The 23,859-nt window shown below is 39.7% G+C and overlaps 1 protein-coding gene across 2 annotated transcripts in view; it reads left to right on the top strand.

Moving 5' to 3' along the window:
- Window positions 1-7,804: 7,804 nt before the first annotated feature.
- Window positions 7,805-23,859, top strand: part of ABCD2 (ATP binding cassette subfamily D member 2) — a 43,668-nt gene continuing 27,613 nt past the window's right edge. Inside the window, exons 1-6 of one of the 2 annotated variants that reach the window (XM_066550800.1) lie at window positions 7,805-8,885; window positions 10,219-10,396; window positions 14,823-14,944; window positions 17,706-17,874; window positions 21,472-21,566; window positions 22,990-23,135. In XM_066550800.1, the coding sequence (XP_066406897.1) occupies window positions 7,962-8,885; window positions 10,219-10,396; window positions 14,823-14,944; window positions 17,706-17,874; window positions 21,472-21,566; window positions 22,990-23,135 (1,634 nt within the window). In that variant the 5' untranslated portion in view covers window positions 7,805-7,961. Of the gene's footprint in view, window positions 8,886-10,218; window positions 10,400-14,822; window positions 14,945-17,705; window positions 17,875-21,471; window positions 21,567-22,989; window positions 23,136-23,859 lie in introns of both variants that reach the window. The other variant, XM_066550799.1, reaches the window with a different exon arrangement.

Raw genomic sequence — 23,859 nt, 5'->3', positions numbered from 1 at the left:
AATAAGAACAGAACAAAGAGGCTTCCTCTATTTGTCAAAGACTGAAATTTAAAGATTTCCCTTTTTTCTAACTTTTATAGCTACTCTTCAGAATAACTATATCTCATGTTCCTTTGTTAAGAAAGTATTATACAGTATCTTCTTCAGAACAGCTTTCCAGCCTTCAGCACCTGAATTTTCCTCTCTGACATGCTTCTTCATTATCAGATCAGTTCTAGATAGAAGAGACATATCAAAGCAGCCCAAAGCAGTATAAGAAAGCATTTCTCCAGGGAGGCTAGTGTTGAAATGTTGACTGTGCAACTTTTGGCACCCAGCTTTGAGTAGGTTCTTACAGAACTCCTGCATAATCAAATAAGAGAGAGGGAGCTCTTCTGATGGGTGACTCGAGCATTTAAGTGAGGCCCCTACTCTATGTCCCAACACACCCAGAGAGGAAGCAGCTAATTTAGACAATGAAACTGTGAATTCAAAGTGTGTGCCAACTCTGTCTGCAGCATTATTGTACCCTGAGGTTTTGAAGATGCTTCTTTCCCTAAACACATTCCCTTGAGTGAACAGACACTGCTTATGTAAAATCATACCCACCAGAGACAGCGAGAGAGAAACAGAGACAAGATACGTTTCCAAGAAATTTCTTAGAACTAACTGCAAATAGTTCTCATGTTTCTTAATGAACCTTCCCCTTTCCAGCAAGTGTCCTACTCTAATGCTCATTATAAATGAAGGAATTACTAAAGAGATGAATGTTAAGTAAAAAACCCAAAACAAACCCAAACTGGTGACTTTCACAGTTACATTTAAATATTTTACAACATTACTGATTTTTTTTAATGTTAATTTAACATATTTTAACTTTGATTTTTTTGTTTGATCTTGATATCCAGCATTAGGTAACTAAATCCATCTGTAGAAAACTGCATAAAAGATGTAGGGACACTAAAATGCTTTCCCATTCTATCTAGGGTGAGAATTTCTGGCACTTTTAAATACCAGGATACACTTATTCAGATCCCTAAATACTGACCTAATTATCTACTGCTAGGAATGCATGACTTAAAAAAGCCTGACTCTGTTCCTAGTGGAAGATTTTCTTTGGCAAATGCAGTGCTTAAACTTTGTTTACAGAGTTGTATGGCCTTCTTCCAAGCCTTCCATGGCCTTCTTCCATACTCGATGCCATTCCCTTCCTTGAGAGGTCAGCTTATGGAGAAATAAAGCAACACTGACCTTGTGGTGGTTTATAGTAACCTGGTTGATGGTTTTGCCCTAAAGAGTATTTTTTAAAAGATGGCTGTGATATTGCAAAATCATGACAGAGTCTGAGGAAGTTCAAAACACAAGACAAAACTTTATTTAAAAACAAAGTTTCCCCTTTTAAAAGTACCTCTTGAAAGATAGATCTCTCTTTCAATTAATTTAAAGAAAAGCCCTTCCCTTATTCACGTTTAAAGGGTGGAGAGATAGAATATTGTAGAGAGGCTAATAAATTTCCAAACAAACTGGCCAGCTCAGAGAGAAGCAGCTAATCTATCTAGGTCAAAATTCAATGCCCAGCTGGGAAGAACATGGGATTGGATCCACGTGGCAAACAGCCAGCCAGGACAGTATCACTGACAACAGTAGATTGACACATTGCTATATGAAGCAGGTGCCATTCTTAGGTGATATTATTTGGATAGAATAATTTTTTACAGAATGAACTCTCAAGGCAAAGTGCCATCCTTGGCTTGATGGAGAACAGTGCACAAGGTCTATTACAGAGTCTTGTGCTGATAAACCTCACATTACAAAAACAGTATTTCTATAGATATTAACAAGGACCCAAGAATCCTCTGTAGATGTGCCAAACTCCAATTAGGGAATGTCAAAAGCAAATTATGAGAGGGAGCCAAGACAATTAAATCCTTACAAGCGGTTAGGAAAAAGCTGCAGGATACCAGACTTAGAGAAAGTCTGAACCATAGCAAAAAGAAGATAACAGAGGGGAACACAAACTAAGAGAACAATACAAATACAATTACAACAGGCCAGAAAAAATGGGAAACAACTAGGCAAAGTAACCAAACTACTAAATATTTTTTCTTCACATCAACTAGGAGCAAAATCTTTCTAGAAAGCCTAAAGGGACAATCAATGGCCAAGGAACAGCACGAGCGCTCAGAAGAGACTTGGATGTTACAGAAAAGAAATGTTAGGTTTTTTCATCAATCTTCATTGACGGGGACATGGGGGAGAATTTTATGCAGGAATCTTTCCTGGGGAAACAGGAACAGTGAGGATCTGTCCAAAGTGAAAATAACAGCAGACAAGGTCATGATCTTATCAAGGCAGAATGAAGACCAGCAAAGAGCCAGGACTAAATGGTATTCAATGAAGAGTTCTGTAATGCAGCACTGTGGAAAGGACCACTTGAATTTGGAGTCATCCTGGAGACAAGAGGGTGGCAAATGTGACACAATTTAAAAAATAAGAATTTTGTGTCAATCTGGAAAGCTCACTTCTGCACAAAAAAAAAATAGCAGAAATTATAATATAGGCCAGCATGTGGAAAGCCAGTGGAGCTTCTATAGATGGAAGTTTTGTAGAATACATGTAGAAAAGAGTGATTGCTGCTGTCTTGATGGATTTAATTAAGGCTGTTGACAACATCTGTTACTGAAGGTTTTAAGAAAATAAAGAAGTTGTGAAATAATAGGGAAGGTCCTGCCATTGGATAAAATGCAAAGGGGAGGGAAGAGACTATTTAATTCTTGTTTTCATGCACTCAAGCACTGAGGACTGATATGGAATAGAGGCTGACAAACTCCTGAGTGGTATGGGAAAGGTGAGGGGGGAGGTGAAGAGAGCAAGCAAGAGTAAGCTGTGTTGTTGAATGCCTCTTCCAGAACGGGCATAGGTGGACATAAAGTGGAGCTTGTGGGAGCCAGGGTCAAATTAAGCAGAAAGGAGTGCTTCTTCACATATGAAATGGTAAATTTGAGGAATGGCTTGTCAGATGTTTCTATTTCTGTAAGAGTTTACAACATTTCAAGAGAGACTGAACAAGTAATTTAAAGAGTAATTGTAAGGAATGTTTAATAGCAAAACCTCCCAGTCTCACAAAATTCTCCCACCTTAAAATGGCTAGAGGCTGGGTGAGTATGAAGCTGCAGCATCACATTAAATTGCAATTTTTTTCTCTCTTGGGTATCTGCTTAGAGCGATTGCTAGAGACAGAATACTGTGCTGGGTGAAGCACTGGCCTGTTTGCTTATTTTTAATATTTAGAAGTCTCCCAAATAAGAGTTAATAAGTAAACTGCAGTAGATGATCTTTTTTGTTGTCATACCAGCTGCAAACCCTCAAATAAATTCTTGAGGCATGACAAAACGGATGGCAGCAGATCCCGTGTTTGGGGTTGCATGAGTAAAAGAATGGTTTTTCTGGATTTATTCCTGCCTTCACTTTTACAGACTTGCTGTGGGCAGTGCCAGTATCACCACTGTTAACTGACACCAGCTACATGATTTTACTACTTAAGCCTGTACTCTTGCACTTGGCATGTACTTGTTTAAAGAGTTTATGTGCACTTGAGAAAAGGTTTAATAAGGTAGCATTAGAATTTTCTTCAGATGATCTGAGAATAGAAACCTTTACGATTTAAAGCAAAACATGAAAAACATTCTGAAGGCATAAAAGAGAAACATCCTGGTTCAGCTGAATTATCTGTATGGAATAAGTTTAAAAAGAAAGAGAAATCTAGATATTAAAGGCTTAGGTATTAAAGCCTAAATATTAAAAGTGAAATTCCTTGTCTGAGAATATCACTCAACAGTTTACCATGCCTGGAGCAGCTGACATTGACCTCTACCCTTGCTTATTTCCCTCTCTCTCTCACTTTATAAAGGCAAACAGCTTGTTTATATTTTTTTCTAGAGCCGTATTCTCTGTAGAATACCACTGTTCTTAGAAGTTAGAACTGTTGGTGATCAGTCTGCTACTAACTGTCCTGTCAGAGAGATTAACCAAATCCCTTACAGGTAAATTATTAGAACCTACAAGCCATGCAGGCTTCAAATTTACAGCAGCAAGTGTGTATCTCCCTAAAGACAGAGTAAGGGAAAAAGGACTTCAGGTGCAGGAATGCACCCCATTTACACCATCTCTGTGATGCTTACACTCAGGAGCCAAGCAACAGAATAGCATCTTCCTGTTTCCTCTCTCTTCTCTGCCTAGTCTGGGTACCCCTACAGCCTCATTAGAACTGAAATGGTTGGAATCTACTGCTTGGCAGGATCAGGCCAGTCTCACCACACTGACGCTTCTTCAACAAGCTTACACATCCGTGCCATTAAAACTGAAGCTTGTCTTAGATCTAAGGATTTGCACCTAAAGGATTTACAGTGTCTGGATATACTACTGAGGTATATGAATATAGCCAATAGCTCCTAACCAGACTAAATAAACAGATAATTTCTGCTGACACAAATTTGAAATCAAAGGTCAGGGTATCTTATCACCCTTTTCTGATAAAAACATCAAATTTGCCACTGGTGTGCCCTGATGTTGCAAACTAATTCTGTGGGTGTATTTCTGTACTTATGTAAGTGATGACTTTAAAGTAAATAGAAAGTTTGGAAGTACTTCAGAGAAAGGTATTTACTTGAATAATGGCTTGTATGTTCATACTCTGTTGAATCTGACTCAAATGAAATCCTGCTATCCCCACACCACTATGCAAACCTACAGCTCAAAATTAAAGGAAAAAATGGATGTACCTAGCTTACCATACTGCAGTACATCATATTTTGGACATTATTTACAGTTCACTACTAGTAATTGAAAACAAGCACTGTGTGGATTCATATTACGTGTTTCACATACACTGGTCCACACAGAAATTGCTATGTACTGAATGCATGACTACACGCATCTAAGTCTTAAAGATCCTAAATGGCAATGATTCAAAACACAGAATTTATCTCTATTTTTCACAGAATTTATATATATTTTTTACACAGAATTTATATCTATTATTATATTCTATTTTTCTCTCTATTTTTCTATTTCTACTTTTTTTTTTTTTAATTTTGTATGTCCTTATGGCACAGTGGATAACTCCATAAGCAGCAAGGAAATGTCAGTTTACTGCAGATGATGTTATAGCTATTGGACCCTCTGTTAGGATCATACAAGACATCAGATAAATGGTCTTTTGCTTAAAAAATTGCACATCATTTTTTCAAACACTAAATCAAATGGTAGAAAAAATGATCATTGAGTAATGATTGATTATGATTATCTCTTGGATAATAGCCTGCATGTTCCAATTCCACTACCTTCATCACAACCACCAAGTTGTGCAAGGATGAAGTGCTGGTGTGGGCACAAAACAGAAGATAAAAAAGAGGCATCAGTTGTCATGATTACACTCTAGTTCCTGCATGTACAAACATTCATGGACTTTACTCACCCTGATGCTTATTGCTGCCATATATTCTTCCTCCTCAGTTATTGGTTCGTATATTTTAAAAATGCACACAACTTATTTTAATGCATTTGATGAAAACTAACCTCATGTTAAAAAACCAATCTCTTGACACTAAGAAATGAGTTTCTCCTTAAGAAAGGATAAGCCCTCAAATAGTCTGGATCTAATATCAACATCCCTTCAATTCCACAGCTTCAGTTATTCAAACTTACTTGATTACATGTATCTCCAGAAGTTTATAATAAAGTGAGTAGAAAATGTGGAGATTACAGAGCACAGAACACTGCACCAATATTACTGCAGTTTTGGCAGTTATTTTTGCAGTACTATTGGGAAGTGTTATTATGACTAAATGTAGTAAAATTCCTGCTTTCAGCAGTAAAAAGAAAAACATCTAACACCTAAGGCCATGCTCCACAAAGAGGAGTTTGTGCATGGATTACTGAGCAGGATTGTGGCAAAGCAAAACTCTTGAGACAGCAAGAACAGAAGAAAGGGGGTATTTAAAACAACAGTTCAGTCTTTTCTTCATCCTTTCAAAAGGAGGAAATACATTCCTTTTATTGACTGAAACACTGTGCGGTTAGATTTGCTTCACTTAAATGTTCCCACAGATCTGAATGTGGGGTGTATGTCTGCACTAACCACCAAATCACCAGAAGTTTCAGTTATCCAGGATCCTGTGAAGTGAAAGGTCAGCAGATACGCAGAACTGAAAGAGATCTGTGAACTTTACCCTTGGTAAGAAAATGCTAGAGTAATGGAATATTGCAAATAGTTGTGGTTTGGCAAAATCTAAGAGTATGCTGTGCTACACACAAGCCAGTAAGGGAAGTATCCAGTGGAGAGCATGATTTAAAAAATAAGAAGCCATAAGCAAAACAAGTTCTTAGCCAGTGCATCTTGTATCTTTGTGCACTGAAAATCTATTTTACTGACAAAATAATCTGCAGTGAAATCAGGTTTATCTACTAACTGAATGTCTTCTGTACTGCACTAAGTCAGATTTTGACATCTTCCTAGCTTGATAAGTGGTGTCTGATTTCTAAAAGCAAACCTCACTTGCTCTCAAATCATTCAATTTTATCATTCGTTCATCCTGAAGCTTGTGTTGCTATCTAAACGTCATCACTACACTCTGTTCAATGAGGGGTTCTTTTATAACAGTAATGTGAATTATTTAACACAGTATTTGCTGAGTTACTGTGAGGCAGGTAGCCTCACTCTCCATTTTTAGGGAAAAACTGGGCTCTTTATCACTGCCATAAACGCTTAGTGTCGCATTTTAAAAACACACTTTTATATACACACTCTAAACTAATGTTTTCTCATATATTATCTTATGCAGTTACCTTAGTACTATAGTTTCAAAGTGTAAAAGTACCAGACTATGTAAGTACTCTGATCCTTGTCCTAAAATTTCAAACAAGTGAAGCCGTAGAAATAAGTAACTAAGAAAACTAAAAAAAAAAAAAATTAAAAAAAAGAGAAAAACAAAAACAGCAAGACAACTGTCTTTACTGTGGCTTTCTTTGTGTGAAATTGGCCGGGTTTTACCGCAGGGGCCGTGCGACTGGGTCGGGGTTATTTTGGGCTAATAACGCCGCCAGTGCACAATACCGGTTTCCTTTCGGCGAGAGGACAGGAAATCAATTACGCGCAGTGTGCAGGCGCTGCCCTGGAGACGCCGCGCTGCCCGGCTCCCTCCCGCGGCCGCTCGGCCGATTTCCGACCCGGGGCTGCCCGAGGCCACCGGCCCGGTTGCGCCGCCCTCTGCCGAGGCGCTCCGGCACCGGCCGCCCCCCGCCCCGGGCCGGCGTTAGAGCCCACCCCGTCCCGGGCAGGCTCGGGAGTGCCGGGGCTGACGCGCCGCCCATCCTGCCGGGGCTGCCGCAGGACCCGGGCTCTCTCCGGCGCTGCCGCCCCCCGTCCCGCTCCCCCCGCGCCGCTGGCGAGGCCGTGGCCGGAGGCGGAGCCTGCTCCGCGGGGCAGGCGGAAGGAAAGGGCCGGCCGCAGCCCGGGGCGAGCCGGCGCGTTGGAGGGCTGAGCTCCGCGGACCCGCCGAGCGTCGGGGAATCAACGGTACGGCCGGAGCCGAGCGCCGGGGGACCCAGAGTGAACCCGGAGCCGAGCGCCGAGGGACCGGTGCTGCTGAAGCCGCCGCTGCGGCCGCGCCTCGAGCGATAGCGGTTGTGGCCGGGGCGGCGGCGCTGAGCGGCCGGGCCGCTGCCGGTGCCGCCCCGCGCGGCGCAGCCAATGGTGGCCGGCGGGGCGGGCTGCGCCGCGCGGGGCTGCGTTGTGCAACGCGCCGCGCTTTGAAGGTACCATCACCCCTGGGAGGCAGCGCTCACTCGGCATCTGTCACGGCAGCGCGGCCGGCGGCGGGCCGGGCCCCGCGCCCCGATGAAGACCCGGCGGGACCGGCCTTCCCAGCGAGCATGAGCCAGTCGCGCTAGGAGCGGCACGTAGCGGTGCCGAGGCGGGCAGGATGGCCCACATGCTGCATGCGGCAGCCCGGCGGGTGCAGTGGAGCAGGGCGGGCGCCGCGAAGAAGGCTGCGTGCCTGCTGGCCGCGGCGTACGGGCTCAAAATCCTCTACCCCATCATCCGCGGGCGTGTGAAGCGGGCGAGCGGCAGAGGCGGCGCGCACGATGAGACGGGCCGGGCGGTCCCGCACCGCGCCGGCAGCCGGGGCAGAACCGCTCCGGCCGTGGACGCGGAATTCTTCAAGCAGCTGCTGGAACTCCGCAAATTGTTCTTCCCGAAGCTGGTGAGTGCCGAGCTGGGCTTGCTCTGTCTCCACTCTTTTGCTCTGGTATCCAGGACTTTCCTCTCCATCTATGTGGCCGCCCTCGATGGAAAAATTGTGAAGAGCATTGTGGAGAAAAAGCCCAGGAGCTTCATCTTCAAGTTAATCAAGTGGCTGATGATCGCAATCCCAGCAACTTTCGTGAACAGCACCATCCGGTACCTGGAGTGCAAGCTGGCCCTCGCCTTCCGCACGCGCCTGGTGGATCACGCCTACGAGACCTACTTTGCCAACCAAACTTACTACAAAGTGATCAGCATGGACGGGCGGCTGGCCAACCCTGACCAGTCCCTCACCGAGGACATTATGATGTTCTCACAGTCCGTGGCGCATCTCTACTCCAACCTCACCAAGCCCATCCTGGATGTTGTGCTCACCTCCTACACCCTCATCCGCACAGCACGGTCCCGGGGGGCCAACCCCATCGGGCCCACAGTCCTGGCTGGTCTCGTCGTCTATGCCACGGCCCGTGTGCTCAAAGCCTGCTCGCCCAAGTTCGGCAAACTGGTGGCTGAGGAGGCTCACAAGAAGGGCTATCTGCGCTTCATACATTCGCGCATCATTGCCAACGTGGAAGAGATTGCCTTTTACCGAGGGCACAAGGTAAGGAGGAGAGAAATTGGAAGCACTGGGGTAGCTCCTGCAGTGCCGGAGTGGACCCATGCTTCCCCTGATGCTCTTCTTGAACATTTTGGGTCCCTCTGACATTTAAACTTGTTTACAGCTTGGCACTTCCCATTTCTTAGGAAATGCCGTCTCACAAGCAGTGTCTAGGGGGAGCAGATCACAGTTCCCTTGAACTCTGACAGTGTTCTGGTTTTGCAGATGGATCTTATGCTTATCTAGAAAACTAATCTACACTGCTATGTTTTCCCCACCCAGTCCATTCTGATTAACTTTTCCAGACTTCTTTTTTCCAACCATGGGGATGAACCACCATATTTATTTCAGCAGAAATAGCAACCAAGGCACACCAGAAGGTCTAGGGGGAAACTGTGTGATGGCTCAGAGCACGCTACAACCTTTGACATTCTTTCACATAGCCAAGCAAAGATGTAGTCACCAGTCTTAAAATAGCATAAGTACAGTACTGCAATCACAGTTACATAAACTAGTAGCTTGTTTTAAAGCCACCTTATTAAGGGACTCTTCATATTTTTTTAGAAGTAAATTCTGGCTGTAGTACCTTTCAAACACAGTTGGGAAAAAAGTTGTTTCATGCAAGTGAAAATGAAAGCTGGAAACCAGCCTGAAGTATTACTCTTTCAGTTCAAGCAGTGATTATATAACATTAATGGTTTATTTTTGTAGACACAATCGTTCTCAAAACCTGCCTGTAATAGTGTTTTAAGTGCAGCTAAATTATACATTTTCTCAATTCCCACATAAATGGGCTTGAACTGAATACATATTGGCTTGCAACTGTCTTGACTTGTTAAACCTCCTGGGATAATTCTCTCTTTCCCCAGACTGCTTGCAAAAACAAGCAGCATTTTAGGAATCAACTCTGCAACTTTAAGTCACTGAAGATAATTGATTCCCAAATGCTTTCCAACATAATTTTCAGTTGCTGTGAAACTCTACAGCTGCAACTTTATTAAAAGGACATGAAATCAATCTTATTATGGTTGTTAGAATGAACTGTTGTGACTGCTATGTTTTTCTTGTATGTATTAGAGATCTTAAAAGAGTTGAAAACCTGCCAGTGTTCTGTCGAGGAACAATGGTGTAAATAAGAACCAGGTCCACTGACTTGCATAAAGCTGTGCACTTTTGCTGTAAGACTGCAGCACAGTGAGTGTGAAGTACCACATGGCAGATGTGATTCAGAAGTGACAGCTCTGGGTACCTGATTATTTCTTCTACACATGTGAATGTATCTTGTACTACATGTCCATCTTTCATGGTATAAATTATTTTATTATTTTAACCATAGGTAGAATTGAAACAACTGCAAAAAAGCTACAAGGATTTGACAGATCAAATGAATCTCATTTTGTCCAAACGTTTATGGTACATCATGATAGAGCAGTTCTTGATGAAGTATGTCTGGAGTAGCTGTGGTATGATCATGGTCGCTGTGCCCATCATCACCGCAACGGGATTTGCAGATGGTGGTAATAACATCTTTTTTAACATCTAATTTCTTAGTGTTTCTTTAAAGTTATGTCCTCAAAAGACCGTAGTTCCCTTGAGTGCTGTTCACATTGGTTTATTTTTCACAGACTTTCTTACAACATCTGTGTTTTATGTATAACTTGCATAGCAAGTCAGCTGAGCAAATGATCCAACTTGGAGTGTGTGATAAATAGTATGAAGTCAGGACTTAGAGGATCCTGGTATCACACAAGATTGTAATGATTATTGCAGTCTCCCTTTTCATTAGTCACTGTTGGAATGGCAAGCTGATTATTACTGTATCTCCTTTTGCAAAATGATACTGTGAACTTTAATAGAGTGCTTATCTTCTCCTTCCATAAACCATAGTGTAATTACAGATAATTATAGGTAATTTTTCTCTTATTGTTGACCTGTTGGAAACCGTTGATTTTCCCTGACTCCCTAGGAGAAGAGAAGGTAAAATTCAGCCTAGGATGGTAGCATTTTTGACATCCTATCACAATTTTCCTGGAGGTGAAATGAGACTCAAATAGTGTTGTTACTGCAGATGCTATTAAAAAAAAAAAAGAGAGAAAACAAGAGAGAGCAAAAAGAAATGTGTTAAGGAGGGCTGTTGGTTAATTTAGTTTAACAGGCTTCCTCATGCACAGTTAGAACTTAATATATTACAAATTTCATAGGATTCCTATAACATGAATCCTACAAAGTCTTCAGAAGGATCAGTTCTAAATTGTGTACTTTGAATTAGGAATGAGTGAATTCTTTTCTGTGCAGTAGTTCTGTTCCTTTCATGGAAGTTATATTCCAAATGAGGACTGTCCAAGTGGACAAGCTTGGTGTGAGCTGTGGCTTTGTGCAGTGCCCACGTGGTTTAGCTGTCTCACAAAAAAGTTGTGCCAGAGCAGGGCTGGGTGCTCCCTGAGCTGCTGCCCATCACGTGCCTTAGGAGGGCACTACATCAGCACCCTGGCTGGCATCCTGGGAACAGCTTCAAAAATATCAGGATGTCTTGTTCCAAACTGAAGAGGCCATACAAAGGCATTTCACCTCACAGTGAAGGTTATCAGCACAACAGAAAAAGTGATAAGGGTCTTTCTGCTAAGAAGGGACTGAGTACAATCAAGAAGAGGAGCATTTAACCACATTTTGTAAATATCTCCTTGGCATTAGAGCATGAATAAAAAAGGACTTGTACTCATGCTAAACTAAATAACATTCCTGTTACTCATGTTTGTTCTTTTGTTAAATACATTTCAAATGTGGGAGAGAACAAAGATGCACCAGTGGCTCACATTGTAAAGCAGAATTATATTTGCTACCAGCATCCTAAACTATTAAAACATGGGGTTTATTATTGAGTCCTGGGGCTTATCATAATGCTGGTTCACAAACATAATACTGGCAGCACTGTCAAGATCAGTGTGAGGTATGGCAGGTATTCAAAGAATCAAGCACACCTGAAGTTACCGTGACCTGCTTGGGAAAACAGTGCTTTTTGCAGATCACACACAAATTTGTTCACATCTGAAGGAAGTAGATTTTTTGTGTTAGGATAAATCAAAAGAGTCAGGGAAATGTACAAAACTGGTACCATGGTGAGACTTGAGACTACTGGTGTAAAGCCAAAAATTTTGTACACTTCTTCAGGGAAGAGAAAGAAAAAGTAAACCAAAAACTCTTCAGTAATAAGAAAAAAGAACGGTGACGGTATCTTTGAACAGTAAGAAGAACAGTATCTTTGACAGTGATATTTCTGACTGAAATTTTAAAATAGTGTTATATTTTTCAGTGAAGAATTTAGGTGGCAAAGATGAGATTTCTCTTTGATAACATTTCTTATTCTTTTTGTATTAAACAATTCACATTCCAAATGTGTCTCAGTTTATGGAGAGTAACTATTTTTTGAAGCAAGGCTTTGATTTCTCTAGACATGGTGAACATTTATTTTTGTTTATAAAATAAGTGTGATGATCAATTAAATAAAGGAAAAGGAAAATGGAAATGTTAGATTCTGTATGAAACAGAGACAGTCTGTGTGTTAAAATGTGACACTTCCAAACACAGGAGGCCAGCCATATGAAAAATGTTTTGTACAAAAAGTTCAAGAAAAATTATATTGGTGGGTTATATAATAGAAGAGTTTGTCTTTTGGGCCTGTGAAATGCTCATAAATTCTGTATAATTTCAATTTTTTAAATATCCCTATTCTGGCTGATGCAGTGGCTTGTAGAGATCCTTAAACTCTTGCTAGATGAGCTGGCCTGGGTGCTGGAAGCAGCCATCAGTAAATATTGCATTTGCATGAAGGAGGAATGCTGCATTACTGCAGTTAAACCCTACCTGATTCCTAGATGATTTAATTGTGGTGGTTTTATATAGCATAGGCTGCATGTGCTATAATCGCAACAAGATCAGCAAAAATTGGTTGTGTCAGAAGTAAAAAAATTTCAAATCCTCTTTTACTAATGAATTTACTGAATTCTCCCTATTCACTAAATGTACTTCTTGGAGTGGAAATAACTTTTTGAAGTGAGAGCCACATCAGTAAGAATTTTGTAATGTCTCCTTTTCAAGAGCTTTTCTATATATTTTTTAAAAGCATGTCTCTCAGTGTGTCTCAGCAAGATTGCATACAACTAGTTGACAGTGTGCTGATGTAGAATTGAAGTGAGAAAACATCATAATTAAACCCAGGAAAAATAACATAGATATTCTGTGTGTGTGTATATATATATATATATATATATATATACATACACACACACACATATATATGAAAAGTTATGATGTAGCAATTAAAATTTTTTTCATTAATTATTTCAGTGAAATACAGTGAAATAATTATTTCTGTTTAATTATTATTATATTAAATAATTATTCCAGTGTATTTTACTGTAATAATAATTAAATAATTACTGTATAATTAATAATGTATTATTATATAATTAATTATATATCGAATAATTATTCCAGTGTATTTCTCTGCAATATAGTGTATTTCAGTGATCTAGTTATGTAGGAATGCCTTTATGGATATGTAAATGAAAACAGAATAACATTTAGATTTAACTAATAAACACAGAAAGATACATCTGGCTGTGGTACTGCCTGTAGATTCTCAGACACCAGATTTCTAGAATCTGATTTGTCAGGGAAGTGAGAGTAAGAAAATGCTGTTTGCTCTACCCTTGCATTGCTTAACTTAGCCCATGAAATTTATGGTTGCATTACACCTGCAAGGAATTCCTCCTAGATTTTCTTGATCATGAGCACTGTGGAAACATGGGTGTTGGTAGCAATTGCTAGAACAGGAGCCACAGTCGATCCACCTGTTACCCGGCCTAGCACGATTCCTAGCATCAGCTTAGTTTAAAAAAGAAGCTTTAAAAAACTTTACAAACTTAGGAAAAAAATAATATCCTGATCCCATTCTGCAAAAGATTTAAGCAGTTTATGGATATACATATCAAGTTATGTGATGCAGAAAACCCTTTAGATCTTTAATTGTAAATCTTTTATGTGGAAAGTTTTTAAAAGTGGTTTGCTACACCGCTGGTTTACTACACCAGTGATTTGTAGTTGCAATTATAAGCACTGAAACAACATTTAGCCTCAGAATAGTCAGGCACTCCTTTTTAAATCTTGTTTCCTTCAGAAAACAAATCTTGCAACTTGAATCTGTGGGACCCATGGCAGCAAAATGGTATGTGTAGATATGTTAAATATACTTACTTTTCACATATCTTCTATAAATTCTACTACTGTTTTCTCCTTGCCTAATGCTGCTGACATGAGACAAATCCTTTCTTTGGAGCAAGAATATTTTTGTTAACAGGATGCAGTGTCATAAATGAAACCTCACAACTTTGTTCTGAGGTCAGATGAAGAGAGAAACTTCATTATGAGGGAGAGTTATCCTATTGAAACCATGCCTTTGATACCAAGAGAGTTTATTGTCTTCTTACAGAAATATAAAAGTGTTGCCAGATTTACACAAATGTGAATGGTTCCTTCTACATGAAGTCAGTAAATAAGTAACGTTGAAAATTAATAATCACAAAAATGTTAAAAATTATGTTCAAAATCTGTTTCAGATCATTGCTTAGGTTTCACTTTTTTCATATTTTGAAAAATTTATGTTGTAGGATGATAGATTAAAACGACAATGATCCATATAGATAAATAACAGGATGTTTTGCTTAACAAGATGAATTCCATAGGCTCCCACTTACTCTTTTTGACCAAGCTGTGGTAGTTACATTCACTTGTTCTTTTTGAAAGGTTGTCTTCATGGAGTTAATTTTTTCTTAAAAAAAGAAAAAGCCTGCTCTGTAATAGCTCACATTGCAATAATAATTAAGTTTGTAGAGATAATTATCAGCAGACTGTTTTAACAAAACTTTTTTTTTTTACATTCAGAGTTGGAAGACGGGCAGAAGCAGGCAATGGTTAGTGAAAGAACAGAAGCTTTTACTACATCACGAAACTTGCTGATCTCTGGAGCAGATGCTATTGAAAGGATTATGTCTTCCTACAAAGAGGTACTGTACATCCTGCATGCATGAAACAGAAGAGGAAAAAAAGAAAAATGATTTGCATTTAATATAAAATATTTTTAAAAAGTAGTGCAGTTTTTAAAGACCAATTCTATTGTAACTAAATCCATGGAGATATTTGAACTGGTATTTTGATATTTAGGGTTAAGTTCACATAGAGTCTAAAGTGCACAGTTGCCTGGATGGTGCAGTGTGCAGATGTCATTTTTAATACTTGTGTTCATGTGTCATCAGAGCGTAATAGAAGTTCCTGCAATGTCAGTGATAAAGGTTCAAATTCCTCTTCTGTTTGGAGCACAGACCTGAATTTGAGCTGTCTGTCTTCAGTGTACTGGGACTCTTCTGTTAGAACTGTCACAAAAGCATGTAATAGTTTAATTGTAAGAGTCTTTAAATGTCTTCTAGTCCAATCCCCCCCCCATGCCATGAGCAGGAACATCTTCAGCCATTATTGGATTGCTCAGAGTCCCATCCAACCTGACCTTGAATGTTTCCAGAGATGGGTATGTCTACCTCACTGGGCAACCTTTTCTGTATGAAAACCAAGGAGAATTGAGTATTTATTTCTGGGCCACTTAGACTGTAAGGCTGTTTTCAGTATCTTGTGAACCTGTTAAATTGTAAGTAATTTTTCAAAATAGAGAAATTTTAGCAGGAAAAAGTTCATTTTGGGAGTACAAGTATTCTAGAAGTACAGAATGTTAATCTAGAAGATCAGAGATGTTATTTCAGGTCCTTACCCAAATTCCAGTAGAGCTATGCTTTAATCTATTGTCTCTCCTGTGGATTTCTTTAAATGCCAGCTGTTAAGCCACAGAAAAGTGAGTCAGTGCTGTTAATCTCAACATTTCCTTCTGAATGTTTGTTCTTCATATTTGAATTGGTGTTTGCTCATCCCTTTGGTAGGAACCCCTTTTCCCAGTGGAGTGCGAGGAGGAATGCATTAACTAGGCAGCTAATCAAAGACTATGGATTCTGTTATTTGGAATCCAGCCATAACAGCCACAGCTTTGTAAATTGTCAGAGGAGGGGTAGTTTGGCACCTTCAGATACAGACTTTGACAAAGCCAGTGTCTGTGCTGTTTTCAGAAGTCCGAATGGGCTGTGATTTTTAACCTGTTCTCTTTTAGCTGTTCCCCTCCTTGATCTCTGCTGGCAAGATACTGCTGGATAACCTGTCATACACTGATGTAAAATGTGTTTTGTTTTATATAATGTACATGAGGAATTAGAAAAACTGTGTTTTTATTTTTTTGGCAAGCAAGTAGTAGAGGAAGAACTGAAAAATAGTAGAGGAAGAACTGAACAAACTCACTTTGTCTATAACATGGTAAGATACTAATCCAGACAGCATGAGACAAATGAGCAGTTCTATGAATTTCCATCTTAATTTTACATTTATGCTTCTCATCAAAAGACTGCAGTACTTCAACCACATTGTCATTCCCATTTTGTGATTCAGGCAGTTTCCAAAGCCCAGTGTACTTCAACCCATGTCAAGTGGTAGTGCAGTTCTTGCCCACCTCCTCCACCAAGGCAACCTCCTTCAAGTCAGTGTAATTCACAGTGCAGATGAGGTGGGATTTCTTTGCAGTCAATAGTTTAGGTGGTGGTATTTAGTGTTTGAACAAAATGAGTTTCTACAGTCATGGTATAGAAGCTTACTACCCGTTAATGGTTCTCCTGGTAGGAGTTTCATTTATCACATGCAGGATTCTCTCTGTCATCCTGGTGAAATTATGGCCATGTGGCCAGAGCTAGCACTCACTTCTGAGTCTGGCTCAAATAATGACACTTAGAGGAGAATTATGGAACTATTTTCAGTTATTTCAAATAATCTTGGAATTATGTACACCATAGTGGGTGAACTCAGTCATGGGGTGTACATATTTAATCACAGCAGGCCAAAGATTTTATAATCTTGATCTGATTTTCTTGTCCTCTCTGCATTTTGTATAAAAATGTATCCTTTTAAAGCCATCTAATAATACATTTAAAACAAAAGGCTTTGGCTTAATTCTTTACTACCAGCAGATGGAGGCAGTTCTTTGGGAGCTCTTATATAGCCCATGAATATGAAGTTACAAGGTCCAGGGATCTGTTGTTTCTGTCTTCACCAGGTGAAAATTGTGACAAATGGACCAAAAAAAACAAAAGAAGAAAAAAAGCCCCTTTAAGAGACGTCACCATGTTAAAAATGCCCAGTTTTGTTTTAAGGTGTCAGATTTAGCATGCAGTTGACAGAAGACTCATTTCTGGTTTGTACTGTGTTTCAGGTTAGGGTGCCCTGATGCTGCCTCTTTTACACAGAAAAGCACACTTCTCCCACAGGAAGTTTCAGGAATACAAGCAAGTAAACATAGCAATTATAGATGCCATTTTTTCTCACTTCTGTGGACTTCTATTTTTGCTGAAAAATGCAGAGATTTTGTTTCTTTCTTGTGTACCAGCCTCTTTGTTTTCAGATACATTAGTAGCTGTTCTCTGTTCATTGAAGACTACAGAAATGAGCAGTCTCTACAGCCTCTTCATTTATTGGAGTTATCATGGCTTACATGGGCTTAGCTCAGCTGTCCTGTCTGCTGGTTGGTAGGAGCTACTGGTGGCACATGGGTTAGCACTGCATTTCAAGGAATGGAAATCAGTGGGTGATGATCAGCATTGTTGTTCATGTTGATCTTTGGCCAAACATTTAATTTGTAGAATTTGTGAAGCAAACTGAAATGAGGTGTTTGTTGTTTCTCAGGTCACTGAGCTCGCAGGCTACACCGCCCGTGTCTACAACATGTTTGCAGTCTTTGACGAGGTGAAGAGAGGCATCTACAAAAGAACTGCTGTTATTCAAGGGTCTGTAAACAACAGCAGGAGTGAAGATAAGGCAGAGTTACACATTGATGGGCCCTTAGAAATCAAAGGTAATTAATTCATATTTGTATGAATTTCCCAGGGGTGGTGGGGGAGGCATGGAGCAGTGGGACAGGAGGTGAACAGAGGTTTTTTTTCTGTAACTAATCAGCCTCTCAGCCTTATTCCCCAGAGATCATGTTGCCTTTCATTTTAACCCCCTGCTTCCTTATAACTCTGTCCTTATGGTGTGCTTTTCTAATACACAAAATGGCTCAAATGTTTTCTGTAAAAACTTTCAATGAAAAGGCATTTCAACTATACTATTATATGTGATGGTGATGGTAGTATTCTTATGCTGACAGTGCCTGTTTTCCTCAGACCATTCATTTTTTTTCAGAAAGCTGAGACTGTAACATTTTCATCTTCAGCCATCATATTATTTTGTGTGAGGTAGGAAGAGAAAAGACAGATTGGTTCTGTAGTTTTTCCCAAAAATACTATGTTTTCCATGATTAAAGATCAGGCTGTGCTCATTTTTTCATAATTTAGTGGGAATCTTCAACTGAAAATGATAACTTTACCCATCTTCTCACCTCCCAAATGATCTGATTATATATACTTTTTCCCTCCTGACCTGTAGTAAACCCCATGGACCTGGGTAAGGCCCCATGGAGGATCGAACAATAGGAACTGCTGAGACAGCAACATAAGTTCCTGTCTCCCTGACCCCTGCCCCAAAGCTTATCTCTGTAACCCTATAGGCTATGTTACTTAACCCTTACTATTGGTCAAGTTTGGATTCCCCTTAACCCTATAAAAGGGGCCTGCTTTAGCCCGTTTGAGAGAAGAAGAGCTGTCGCTGGGACCCTGCACAGACTCCCCCAATAAACATCGCTGTGGAACGCCAGGACCTCTCCTTCTCCTCTCTCACTGTGTGCTGCAGCCTCAGCCAAGGGCTCCCTACCTTAGCAAGCAAGAGCTGAGATCCTAAGAGAGCTTGCAATCACTAAAGAGCTGATAATCACCAAGCTTGCTAAGGGGGTCAGCCCGCGGCCATCGGCCTTGAGCTAGGCTAGCTTTGGGCACCCTGTCCCCCTGAGGACTGGGCTCCCAGGCTATCTTGCACTGCTTGATAATAAGGCCAAATTAGAGGCTTTATTATACTGACCCCATCCTCTGTCTTCTGGTGCCACTGTCTTTCTGTCTCCATCCTCCCTGGAGCATTTTCTCTGTACATCCATTCCTTATTGTGCCACCTCTCCCTGCCTCTTGCATCCAGCTTCTCTCTGAGGTACTCAAAGGCAGCTTTTGCAATGGGTTTTTCCTCATTTTCCCAACATAGCATTTCTGCTGCTGCCCTCTGTGGTGTTGAAAAGCCTTGTTCTCTTCCTTTAGCTTTTGGAAAGTTAAGCCTCAGTAGAGTTATAGGCCCCAAAGGGCTCTTTGTGAAATAACTTCTTGCAGCGATTTCAACAGTGCTGCCCTTCAGCTCACATTTCTCAAAGGTCCTCTCACAAGGTTCATTATAACAAAGTGTGATGCAGCATGGTGGATAGGTATGGAAATAGCTGATGTCTTAATATGATAGATCTTGGTAGTGCTTGGCTGATGTTTAAAGAAATGGCATCTTATAACTGTTGCATGTTGTCATGTACATGAGAAAAAGTTTGTAGTTCCTGGAGCAATGAAGTAATCTGGGGTCTCTTTTTAGATAACCAAAACCAAATACAGTTCAGATATGGAAGTGTGCTCTTCATGTTCCCTCTAGGTCTACTATGTCTAAACCCCACTCCTCTTTTCTCTGCAACCTTTTCCAAGATTTCATTCCCCTACAGTCACTTTTCATCCAGTCTGAATTCCTCCTAAGCCATGGTGACAAGCATTTGCTCTTGTGTAGTTGTAGCTCTCAGAGGCAGCTAGCCAAGACCAAGCATTGTGCACAAGGATTTAAGAAGAATTTAGGCCAGATGAATCTAGGCCACAGGCTCCACATTTTTTATGACAAGTGCTATTGTAATACTGGTTTTCCTCCTTTCTTTTGGTTGCAATGCTTCAGAAATCCCTGAAGAGTGGATTGTGTGTGGATAAAAGTGCACGTGCTCACATGCCTGTGTGTGCCTGCATTGTTAGAGAAGAAAAATCTTAATATTCTGCTTCCCCAATGGCTCTTTCAACACATAATACTTACTGCCTTTTCAATCAGCCAGTATAAGTCTTTGTAACTAAGCAGTGTCTGTTTTGTGCCTTGCATTTACTGTTGTCAGTAAGTGTGAAAATATGAAAATAATATTTTACAGATAACAATATTGCCTTACAGCGTATTTAATAATTCAGAATTTTAAAAATTAAACAGAACTTTGTCCATCTTATACAAATACTGTCAAATTGTGTTTCTGATTACACATAAATATACTTTAAAAGCTTGCAATCAAATGCTGTGAAATTAGGATTAGGAAATTAGAATTAAGTTTACTTAATTCTTACTAGCTGACTATATTTTATCATAGATTTATTTTAATTACAGTGTCTCCACTGTATCAAAGTAATTTCTTTTTAACAGAAAAACACTTTTTCCCCATAATCTTATGCTGTTATAAGTACAATTTATTTTACCAAAAAAGAACACTTGGACTGATACATGGCATAAAAATTTCTGCCCAGGTTGTTATGGTTTGGCAAGTTAAAATCAATTGAACAAAGAGCATCTAAAGGAAGAATTTAAGACTAAGCTTAAGTGAAGAAAATGCTATCAGAGCCTTCTATACTTAACTAACTAACTTGGCCTTTGTTACATTTTTCTTTGTTCAGATTAGTTTAAGTTATAAATAAACAGCTATCTAATAGAAAGAGAAATATCCTTCCTTTGCATCTTGTCTATAAAGGTAATTGCTAATATTTTTCAAGGAATCTAACTGTTTGGGTTCTGTTGGATAAGACCATTAACAGCTGTCTGAGGAGTTAGTTTCATTCTTTTACTCTTTCCAGGGCAGTTAATATCAAAGTCCTTGTATTACAGAGTATCCGGATATCCAGTAGAGATTGTATCTTTAATTTGCCAGAAATCCAAATGCCAAGTGTATCTACCTGACTGAAATATTTCATGAGTTTCTGCAAATACTTACAAGACATGTTTACAGTGTCTGTGGCATCAAAAAGAGATGGAAGCAAGCCATTAAATGTTTTCTCCTTTGCTCTCGTTGCTGGAGGAGACTGAAAGGTGCTCCAACTTTCAGAGCTGGTAGTGATTCCTAATTAAATCCTCAAAGAAGGTTAACTGGTTTGCCTGTGGCTAAGGCTGTCCTTGAACTTTTTTACTGCTTGATATTAAACAGCTATTTAAAGCAGAATACAGAAACTAGAAGTAGAATTTGAATGAACAAATCTTTATAGTGCATCACATATTTATGATGCCTAATGTGCATTGTGTTTAGGATCAAATTTGGGTTTCATTGCACATTCTTGGCTACTGTTGACAGTGTCTTTTGGACTAGCTAAGATTTATTATCCAGGTTTTCCAGTAGGGGTACCTGGAGCACATAGCTGTCTTAAGCTTGAAAATAGTTCTTGCTTGAAAATATACTCAGTTGTGCACAGAGGCTGTCACAAGTGATTGCTTAATGGAGGGTTTCAAAAACTCTAATTTTTGGGTTTTTTTTTATTTCTAGGGAAAGTAATTGATGTTGATCAAGGAATTATTTGTGAAAATGTTCCTATAATTACTCCGAATGGCGATGTGGTGGTTTCCAGACTAAACTTCAAAGTAAGATGATATGCAAGAATCTTCTGATTGTTGCCATCACATTAACATAAACAGCACAGAATTCATATACCTTATGTTAAGTACTTGGAGGAGCATATGGATAAAAGGGGAAATCCAGAAAGGTAGGCATAGTAGCTCAATAGAGGCAGACATGTGGAGTTTTTCCTGCTCAGAGAAAGAAAAGGGAGGATTTCTGTTGCTGTTGCCAGGTGAAAAACTGACTTGAGATTTTCAAAGGTGTCTGTGAGACTATGCATCCACCTTTAGTTAAATTCAGTCAGATTGGGGTGCTTTACTCACAAGGGCTCCTTTAAAAGTCTGAGGCCACAGCAACAGTGAAAAAATGAAACCTGTAGTTTTTCCTGATCACCACAAAGAGCAGTACTGACTAATAGCTGACAGCATAGTTCATTCACCAGTCCAGTTGGGAAGCATTTATTCAGCAGAAACTTGTATTGTTTTTAAAAACCTATTCCAGACACCTCTGGGTACCTGCTTACAATTTTATTGAGTGACCTTTACTGAATTATTCCCAGATGTATCCTGTTCTGATGTTCTAGTGCAGATGCTGTTCTTTTTAAAAAGAGTTGAAGCTATCAGAAATAAATTTAACAATTCCAGCACATCTTTTATTTTAGCTAAAGCAGGATTTTCCTTTTCCTCTGAATTAGGAACTAGGAGGAAATGGTCCTAGCTATGGCAAAACTTGCAACATCTTCAGTGTAGGAATTTCAGAATTGTAAAATTACGACCTTATGATCAAGCAGACATTTCTATGTATTCATCTCAAGAGACAGAAACAAAGAAAATACAGAAGTCAGTATATTTCTGTAAAACATAGATAATGACATTGTGATTATGCATAAAGATACACTCATATATACACAGGGTAATAGTCAAATGAGTAAAAAATATCGCTTGTCATCATAGCCAAGTTAACATAGGCAGTTTAGTGGGAAATGGCAATGTGAAATAAATTTTCCAAATCACTTGACTGACCTCCCATACCTGCAATTAATATCACAGATAGGCACAATACTGTTTGAAACACTGTTAACACCTTTGGACCTAATCTGCATTAGAACAATTGAATCTGACTGTGATGTATTGATGCTGTAATGTAATCATATTGCATATTACATTACGTGTATATAATAGTATGACATATTACTATAAATATTACTACCATATACTACTGTAAACATTAATTTATAGAGATACTCAGATATAAAGGAGATTATTTTCATTATCTTAGCCCACATATTTTATCTAATGCTACTACTTCCAGAATACATGCAGCTAATCAATGAAATTGGTTGATAATTTTATATAAATGCTTATGTAATCCCTCTTAGGGGTCTTGGAATCTCTTGTGCCACATACACTGTGTAGTAATATCTTTGCATTTTCATCCCCTTTGCAGGTCGAGGAGGGGATGAATCTTTTAATCACTGGACCCAATGGCTGTGGAAAGAGTTCTCTCTTCAGAATTTTAAGTGGTTTGTGGCCTGTGTATGAAGGAGTTCTCTACAAGCCCCCTCCACAACACATGTTTTATATACCACAAAGGTATGTGTCTTGCTGAAGGTGGTGCCTCTTACCTGGTTACATGAATTTTGACCCTTCTTCTCATATTTCTAATCTGTGATGTGTACATCCAAGTTAAAAGGTGGTAAGCACAACCTCAGGTGTGTGAAGTGTATTTATAAGAGATCTTTTCTCATTGGTGATGCAGCATCATTAGTCATTGGAAAGGGCTCACATACACTTGTGTAGGAGCCTGTGTTCCTCAGATGGCTGAAGTCCTGGATAGTTGGGATCGTGGGAACAGACTGGAGTCTGAAAGAAATTTGAAATAGACCTAGGGTATCTCAAATCTGTTTTCTTTTAAAACCAAGGATCAAAACAAGTGAGAGTGGTTTGATTCTTAAGTGTCAAAGTAACCAAAACTTAACTTTGACACTGCAAGACCACTATCCAATCCAACAGTAACTGCAGATTGCCTTTGTAATAACATGTGCTCATTTCACTAATGGAAGCTTGGCTTTGTTGTCCTTTCTTTGTACTCTGACATGCTGTTGGACTCTCAGTATATACTCTTATGCAATTGGTTCTAGAATATCTCCTTGGAGACCTCTAACTATGTTGTTTTGCAAAAGCAAAGTCAAACACTGAAGCTTTACTTCCTGTAGTTCATTTCTTCCCATGGGCAAAAGAAGTATTTGTGATAGCAATTTGTAGCCTTGTTTTAAAAGTACAAGATATTAAGATGAATGGAATATACTGAACTGAT

Source organism: Molothrus aeneus, chromosome 5, assembly GCF_037042795.1.
Source record: "Molothrus aeneus isolate 106 chromosome 5, BPBGC_Maene_1.0, whole genome shotgun sequence".
Lineage (NCBI taxonomy): Eukaryota > Metazoa > Chordata > Aves > Passeriformes > Icteridae > Molothrus > Molothrus aeneus.
The sequence above is the reverse complement of the archived record's forward strand: the minus strand, read 5'-3'. Positions and strand labels throughout refer to the sequence as shown.